At 36.6% G+C, this 9,569-nt stretch overlaps 1 protein-coding gene across 1 annotated transcript; it reads right to left on the bottom strand.

Annotated features, from left to right (window-relative positions):
- Positions 1 to 5,309: 5,309 nt before the first annotated feature.
- LOC131622635 (uncharacterized) lies at positions 5,310 to 8,791 on the bottom strand. The gene is made up of 2 exons (XM_058893672.1): positions 8,653 to 8,791; positions 5,310 to 8,518 (listed from the first exon to the last, which is right to left on the bottom strand). The coding sequence occupies exons 1-2, from the start codon at positions 8,789 to 8,791 to the stop codon at positions 5,310 to 5,312; spliced, it is 3,348 nt and encodes a 1,115-aa protein (XP_058749655.1).
- Between the last annotated feature and the right edge of the window lie 778 nt (positions 8,792 to 9,569).

Genomic DNA, 9,569 nt, shown 5'->3' with positions numbered 1-9,569 from the left:
CGCTCCTGACTTCTAAATCCAAGTTTGTGTTTGTTGTATGGTCGAGTGAATGGAAAACATGAACAACCAAACACTCTAATTTTGTAATATATATGTAACTTATGATATAAGACATGGTAAGGTGACTAAAATTTTGTGAGTCCTACTGATGGCAACGTGTTAATAACATGAACAGAAGTAGTAAAACTATGCTCCCAATATGATAGGGGAATTAAGGCATGAGACATCAAAGTGACACCCATTTCTACAATGTACCATTTTGGTGAGAAGTGTGAGGGAAAGTTAGTCTATGACAGATGCCTAATTCAGTCAAAAATTTATTGAAGGGCTTGAGTTGTCAAATGCAGGTAAATTCGGAAGTAAATCCGCAGGTATTGTCAAATATTTTTTAAAAAAACATAAAAAAAAATATTTTTTAAAAAAATAATATTAAAAAAAATATTAATATAATATTGCACTGCTCATGTACAGACGGTAAATAGTACCGTCCGTACATGAACAATACCATCCGTACATACGGTGTAGGTGTACACTTTGGTGTACAAATAACATTTTTCTTATTAATTAGAAAACGTATAAATTCACCGTATCCGAATATCTTATGTTGGTTTACACCTATTACAAGTATCTAATTTTCCACCTTTTGAATAATATAACATTATTCATGATTACAATATACAAATACAAAAAAAAAAAAGTTTTGCAATGATTAATATTATATACAATAATAAATAAAAAAGAATTGATACGATACGTCGTGCTTTTGTATGTGATCAAACTTTTAATATTACAATATGTAAAGAGTAGAGTACAATACCAATTGTACTCACTCGCCCTTACCGATCCTTCAGAATTAAGTTCTCATAAAGGCAACACAGCTTGAGAGCACACTCTAATAAAAAATGAATAGAGGAAATTTCTCAAAAAGATATTGGGTTGGGATTATGTGCAAAAGTCACTCACTAAAAATCATTCTCTATCGTTTTTTTATTATATGCCTTAAGCTCACACACATCCATACATTGTTGCCTTTGCTCAAAGATCATACTATACTAATCACAAAATTAATAATGTTATATAGAATAAAATGGTGGCGTGAGATTTCAAATTTTTTATTTTTTTTTTACTTTTTAGCATGTTGAGGAGATTTAAAATTTCCGTTATTTTCAAACTTTTAATGAACAGTACAATTTAGCAGGAGTTTATTTTGTGAGGGTTAAAATTTTCTGCAATTTCAAAGTTTTTAGTTTTTAGTACTATTCGCTATAGTTCATCGGATAGTTAGTGGGGTTATTTTTTTCGAGGGGTCAAAAACCTCCGCTATATGATTTGAAACGAAAAAGAAGGATGATACGCTTGAGTTTATGTTGTAATTTAGTAAGCAAGCGCCGGTATTTAAAAACAAAGGTATTTTGGTTACTTACAAGATCGACTAGTTGATCCTAGGAAATGTGTTTAGTTTTGGTGATTTAAGTGTTGCGAATATTCATTTTCTCGATTGTTATGATTAATTTGTAAGGAATTGTAATGCGATAGGAAGTAAATGCAGGAAAGTAAAAAGACTTTGACTTAAAGTTAAAAGGAATAAAAATTATTCTGGTAAAAGTAAATTGACAATTGATAAAAATTTGGTGAATCATACGTACATTCTTTGAAACTCTTTTCTCGGTTAACTTTGGTACTTCGAGTGATATTGAGTGTTTATACAAAATTGAACACACTAAAACCTAACCCTAAGATTATAATTTATACTAATTCGACCATAACGGTCTTTTCCTAATAGAATGTCACGTTCGCTGTTTGCACGTCCTTCGAATCCTCATGCTCCCACGCGTCATTTTGGATAAGATCAATCATTTGAATTTGAATCTTCTTCCTCACAAAGCGCCAAATCAACCAACATGACCGTCCAAGCATTTTCCTTTCGAAGCTGCCAAATATTATAAGTTTCATCTACTTCGCGAGAATAAGACCTTTGCCAATACTTAGCAAAACAAAACCATCCATGAACTTGTTAGTCGAAACAATCTTCATAAGTTGATCTCGAATTTATTTTCGAAATATTTTCAGTTCAATAATCATTATTTTAACTCAGCAATCCCAGTCTTCAAAATTCCTAGCTAATAAATTGCCCCCATCCATAGACATCTTTTTATTTCTCACATCTATTGCGAAGGAAATTCATGCGCTGACTTTGTCGTTATTGTAACTCTCTAACCATTTTTGACTCTATTCCTATTAATATTTTGATGTACTTTGTTCATTACAGGCTTCTTTAAATTTTCTACTTTTTAATGGGTTGGTGGCTTGGCCCCCTCTCTTTTGTGATGTTTTATTTTTTTAATATAGAAGGATTTATTAAAAAAAAACAAATTACCTATAAATTAAAATATTGATATACATGAGCTAGAGAGAGTATTATGTAGGCATTATATATAAAAAGAATGCATCTTTAGTATGGTAAGAAAGGTTTACTAAGAAGCATAAAGCAGAGTTGGACACTATACCAGCTAGGGGAGAAGAACTGTTGTGCGTCAGTTCATAAAGTAGTGGACAACAACACTCATGCTTCTTTTTACAACTAATCTTAATATTGCATATATTCCAACGCTCCTTTCAAAAAAAAAAACATGTGCCTTCCCATCTCACTCTATAAATACCAACAACTCCAATGTCTTCTACTCACAACCAATTAGAATTACATTGTAACATAGTCCTAAAAACACACATAACACCTTATAATTATATTATCTTACAACTAAAACTACAAGGGTGTGAAAAATGGGAGCTAAGAGGTCATCATCATCATCTTTATGCAATATATTCAAAGCATGTTTCTCAAGTGGAAACAATGATGAGTATTGGGAAGGTAGTGGAAGCGGAAGAAGAATGTTTGCAAGTGATGAAGATAGAGGTGGATGGATTGCGGAGCCAGGTGTTGATAGGAAAGCTTCTGATTTCATTGCTAGATATTACGCCAATCATGTCACTGACTCTCAAAGCCAATTTGCTTCCTGAGTTAATCACTTTTCATCAATGACTTTCCATTCCTGCAGTTATTAGCTACTTTTTTTTATGTAACGCTTTTGTAATGTGGTTCCCTTATTTGGTTGTAGTGATGTACTTAGGTGTGGATAATATATTTGTAATACGAAATAACGCAGCCATTTATAATGTAACACTTTATTGTTTCTGGTCGTAAGAGTTTTTATAAGTTGATGCTGTGACAGCAACTATTATTAATGTGAAAATTAGCTTTCTCAATTAGAAGTATAGAAATGGATTTATAATTTTTCATCTGATATTTATTATAAGCATGGTTATGAAAAACTAGTCCGGACTTTTATTTGAGATGCAAAACCACAATACAAATGGACTTTTATTTGAGATGCAAAACCACAATATAAATGAGACCATAATCCAATCTGATTGTTGGCTATTAGAGTTTGACCTAACTCATTCTTATAAAATCAGTTGATAGGTGAGATAAACTCTTTCAATGCTCTATCTCCAACCAATATGAGACTTTAGGATCTTCTTAACACACCCTCTCAAGTCCAACACTTTTTTTGGGTTTGGTGCGTCTATATTAACGGCGGACGGTCCATGTTCTAATGGATAGACTCTAATACCATATTAGAGTTTAACCTAGCTCAACCTTACAAAACCGATTTTGTAAGGATGAATTAGGTCAAACTCTAATACTGGCGAATGCATGACTACAGTCTTTGAGATGCAACTCTGAAAAGTGGAGTCCGCCCCCATCGAGTCAACGAGGCTCTGATACCATTTATTGGAGAAGTTAATTTGGAGAGCAAGGTCCAGAAGTGTTAATAGGTCAAACTTATATCTATACTAGGATTCACTTCCACACCCCCATCGAGCCAACCATACTATAATACCACTTGTTGGTTAAGAAACTTTTACGCCTCATATCCAAAAAAAACTTAAGACAACGGAAATATGGATCATCTCTCTTATAAACTCAACATATCCTACATATCCTTCATTCTCAATAGCTGTGAGACTTTAGCATTTTTATACTTGAACCCAACCAGCGGAATAAAAAATATTGGTATATTTCGTCCTCTCCTTCTTTAGCATGTGTTTTGATATATTGTGCGATTGTTTTAAATGAAGGATTGTTATTAGAACTTGAAGATATTTAATTGTTGGATGTTATTATTATCTGCTTCACTATTTTTGTTTTAGTTGTGACTAAATATTTATAAAAACTAGATGCCATCATATTTTAGAGTAATGACATTGAGAATTAGAATTCTTTTAATTCACTCAGGTTTCACTTTTCCCTACAAGGCACGAAATATAACAAATCTATTTGACACTTAGGAATCATATGTCTATCATGCAACATTTCAGATTCTTACTAATCCATCTTATATGGTCTTGAACCTTTAAAACCATGCACCTCTGCATACATGCATGGAATCTGATTTGAAGTTATCTGTTCTAAAATAATATCTAGGCAATAGTTAAATTGGGGTGATAAAGGTCCTATATATGTTTCAAGTATTATTTTGCAAAATAAATACAGTAATTTTAGGAAAAAAGAATATTTTATGAATTTGTTACTTTAGTCGAATTTGAAATTGTTGCTTCCAATAGCTAAATTACATCCAGATGGAATAAGCATCTAGGCCCTAGGGTACTCACTAATTTTGAAAGACCTGATATTGTCACATGAGGCACATTATATCATATTATAAATATTATAAATTATAAAGAGTAATGCTATTCTTACACCCATATTATACACCAATACTTACACTAAACACTGTTCACCGTATTTATACGGTGAACAATATTTTGTAAAATAAAATAATAATAACTATAAAAAATATTTTTTATTTTTAAAATTACGGGCGACATTGTTCATGTACGGACGTGTATTAACCAACTTCATTACTGCATCAACCAAGTTTTTACACTGCATTAACCAAGTTTGATGACTGCTAAAAATTATTTTTAATACCTGGATGTTGCATTAACCAACTTCATTACTGCATTAACCAAGTTTACACTCCATTAACCATGTTTGGTGACTGCTAAAAATTATTTTTAATATCTAGATGTTGCATTAACCAACTTCATTACTCCATTAACCAAATTTGAGTAATGTTATATTTACACCCATGAACAATACTTTACTGTAGTCACCAAATTTGGTTAATGCAATGTAAAAACTTGATTAATATGTAGTAATGAAGTTAGTTTTTTTTTTAAAGCAAGAGAAATATATTAAGAAATCGCACTAGGGGTGCAACCCTTACACCAGAAAAAACACCAACTTACAAGTACTCGAAACAAGACATCGGTAACTTGTACCAATCATAATAACTAGAAAAGGAAAAAGCCTCACTTAATCTAGCTAACCAACTCCAAGAAAAGAACAAAACATTGTAAACCACCACCTCAAAGTTAAACTGGACATGCTCAAAGATTATCGAATTACGCATGAGCCAAACGCTCCAAATTAAGGAGATCCAAATAAAATTCAGCTTCTCCCTATCGTTGCCTTTCTTCACCTTTTCTTGAACCAACATAAAAACTTTGAAATCTTCCAGCGTGAGATGTCTTATATCACCTATCCAAAAAAACACCCACTCCCAAACTTTATGCGTTACCTGGCAGTCAAAGAACAAATGCGTAGCAGACTCCTCATGATCCCCACAAAAAGCACAGTTGAGATTGTTGATATTCGAGATGCTTCTAGCAATTAGAGAATCGATGGTAGGAAGCCTCGCGACAAAAAACCTCCAAGCAAATATAGCTATCCTAGCCGGAAGATCTAAACCCCAAACAATGTTCAAAATCCTACACGTTACCGGTTGCCAAGAACAGTTCTTAACACGAGCACACAGCGAGGAGATGCTGGCAACTGAGAAAATGCCATTCGAATTCTGCCTCCAAACGAACGTGTCCTCACCTCTGCCACCATGCTGAACCGCTTCCAACACCGCCTGACACCCAGCCCACTGAACCGAAAGAACCTGACTGGCCAGCACCGTCTCCACAGCTTCAGCAGAACCCATTAAAGTCGCATACTGCCAGCAAGCTCCTCCATCGGACCTGTCAAGAACAGAGGATACCGAGCACCACTTGTTAGAAGACACTGCATAAAGGCCAGGAAATAACAAACACAGAGATTTATCCCCACACCAAACACTGTTCCAGAACAGAATATCAGAGCCATCATTCAAAATACACCTAATATTGCTCTTAAAACCTTCCTCACTATCTTCAGACTTTACTTCATTCAGCATAACATCCCTCCACCACATAGATTCTTTTGAAATCCTCCCTTCCACGCCTTTCCCTTGCACAATAAGCTTTGGTTCAACATATCTATATCTAATAAACCTCCACCAAATAGCTTTGTCCTCTGTGAGAATTCTCCACTTCCATTTGAGAAGAAGTGCCTTGTTTATTTCTCCAACATCCCTTATGCCGAGACCTCCATTCTCCTTGGTTTTGCACACCGTATTCCAATCGACCCAATGAATGCATCTCTTTTCCTTACACCCTCCCCAAAGAAAGTTAGCAATTAATCCTCTAATTTCTTTTATAACCAAACTCGGAGCTTTGAAAAAAGAGAACATAAACGATGGAATAGCATTAAGAACCGCATTGATAAGCATAACTCGACCTCCGATTGATATAGATTTTCCTTTCCACACCGATAACCTATTATTAATGTTTTGAATAGATCTCACCCACATTCTCCTACTTCTATGATTACCCCCAACCGGGATTCCAAGAAAGGTAAAAGGAATCACACTTCTTTTGCATCCTAGGAAAAAAGTCGCCGTATTCAAAAACCACTCACCCACGTTGACACCATAAACATTGCTTTTAACAAAATTTATTCTCAAACCCGACACCAATTCAAATCCTCTCAACACCACTTTCAAACTCCAAAGGTTATCGGTAGTCGCCTCCCCAAGCATAATGGTGTCGTCCGCGAATTGTAAAATGTCCAAAACCTCACCTCCTCCAAACTTGAAAGGTTTAAACTCCCCTAACTCCACCGATTTCCTCACTAAGGAGGTAAGACCTTCCATAGCAAGAACAAAAAGGAAGGGAGATAACGGGTCTCCTTGCCTTAGGCCCTTGTAAACTTCGAAGTCTTTAGTCGGGCTACCGTTCACAAGAATGGACATATAACTATTAAGAACACTTTCTTCCAACCACTTTAGCCATATGTCCCCAAATCCCATTTCCTTGAGAACAAATCTCAAGTAATCCCAAGACACGGAGTCATACGCCATTTCGAAATCAATCTTGAGGAGAAAACAACTTTTCTTAAATCTCTTAGACCAATCCAAAATTTCACTCACCAACACCACTCCATCCATCATATTCCTTCCCGGAACGAACGCGGTTTGATTAGGAGAGACCAACTTCCCAAGCACCTTCTTAATTCTAGCGGCCAACACCTTAGAAAGCAGCTTGTATATACACCACACCAAGCAAATGGGACGATACTCACTTAGCTCTTGAGGATTTTTGTTCTTAGGAATAAGAGCTAAAAACGAGGACTTAATCGACTTTACTAGTTTTCCTTTCGAATGAAAGTCCCCGAAGAACTTCATGACATCAACTTTTACTAAGCTCCAAAAGCTTTTGAAAAAGTCCTGAACAAACGCTTTGACCTCTCCCACCTCTTCAATTACTCCCCTACAAGAATTAAGGGAACATAAAGCACTTCTATCCTTTCTACTCCGCAAGGAATTATGAAAGAAACGAGAGTTGCTATCTCCCTCCTTCAACCAAGTTTGTCTAGACTTTAGTCTAATCAAGACTTCCTTTTTTGCAAGACTATCCCAAAAGATCTCCACCTCTTTAGCTCGGTTTTTAACGATTTCATCCATTGCTTGACCTGCACAATTAACAAACTCGTTATCAATAAAATGAATCTCCTTGCAAGCCGCATCTATTTTAAGATCTATCCAACCATACACCACTTTATTCCACCAAGTGAGCCTTTCTTTAAGCGCTTTCAATTTCTCCGCCAAGCAAAAGTCTCCTCTTCCTTTAACATTAATCAACGACCACTCCTTCTCAACAAAAGGGATGAACTCTTTATGCTTCAACCAATTATTGTTGAATTTGAACGGTTTTGGCCCCCAGTTTTTTTTGTTATCTTTGATCCAAATAGGTGCATGATCCGACAAATCACGACCTCCTATCACTTGGGCACCCACATTCCACTCGACCAACAAACTCTCGGAAATCAAAAACCTATCTATTCTGCTCATTGCCTTCCCGCGACTGTTTTGCCAAGTGAACTTTCCCCCCACAACCGGGGGATCCACCAGATCCAAATCCTCGATGAAGCTCTTGAAATCATTCACTTCGTTGACAAAAGACCTATTAGAGATACCTCTTCTTTCTTCCACGTGAGCTATGGAGTTGAAATCTCCTCCCACACACCAATTACCACCAGGATGCGCCTTTTTTATGTCTAACAGCTGGATCCAAGACCTTCTCCTTGCAGCTAAATCGCACGGAGCATAAACATTAACGAAAAAATTGTGCTTCCATTCATAGAAACACACAAGCCAATAAAGCCCAGGCCCCTGAAGCAGAAAATAGGGGTGAACAGATCCTTCCTCCACAAAATCAGCATACCCCCCGATGCTCCTACGGCATCTGTCGAGGACCACTCCACATAATCATTCCCCCAAAATTCCTTCACCACTCCAACCTCCACCTGCCTTAGCTTAGACTCCTGAATAAAACAAACGTCTACCCCTTCTTTCTGGATCATATAACCGATACGCTTCCTCTTCAACCTACTCCCACCTCCTCTTATATTATACGAGACAATTATCATAGTAACTTGTTTCCTGCCTCCATCAACACCATTCTCCCTTTAACTTTTTTTTGTTCTAACACCTCCAACCTAGCCACTGGATCGCACTCCCCCCCCACAGCAGAGATTCCTAATTTTTTAGCAGACCTCCATAGACCCTCTGCAGAAAAACCCAGGTCCCCTTTCAAATTTCTAGCATTACAATTTCTTATGTTCGCAGTATCAATGGATTCACACGTCAATTGAACCCCAGCGGACAGAAAATTACTCTTAGGGATAAGATTAATCGCACCTGGTTCTACTGGCGGTGGTTCATGGTAGAGACACGATTTGTCCCCCACAGGAACCACAAAGGTCTCCACCTTCTCACCGAGCTGCATCACCTCCCTCATTTTTCTCCTCACCGTCTTCGAGTTTTTTATTCTGCTACAGTGTTCATCGAAGGACTCCTCTTTGAATGGGAAAACGCCATCCTTTGCTTCCGTGAGTTCTGAAACAAACTTAAGTTGGGCCGCATGCCTTAGAATGCTTTTTTCTTCCTCCGGCCCACTTACAGATGTGGGCCCAATACCTTTGGGCAATAAGTATTTACCATTATTTTCATTACTTGGACATGAATTAATGAAAATACCACCTGGGCCCTTCCTATTCCCCACGTCAGCTACATCTTTAGGTCTAAGGATAGGTACAGTTGACCTTACCTCTTTACAGTAAGAATTTGAGGAGATACTGT

This window comes from Vicia villosa, unplaced genomic scaffold, assembly GCF_029867415.1.
Source record: "Vicia villosa cultivar HV-30 ecotype Madison, WI unplaced genomic scaffold, Vvil1.0 ctg.000034F_1_1_3, whole genome shotgun sequence".
In the NCBI taxonomy this organism is placed as follows: Eukaryota; Viridiplantae; Streptophyta; class Magnoliopsida; order Fabales; family Fabaceae; genus Vicia; species Vicia villosa.
This window is presented reverse-complemented; position numbering and strand designations above follow the sequence as displayed.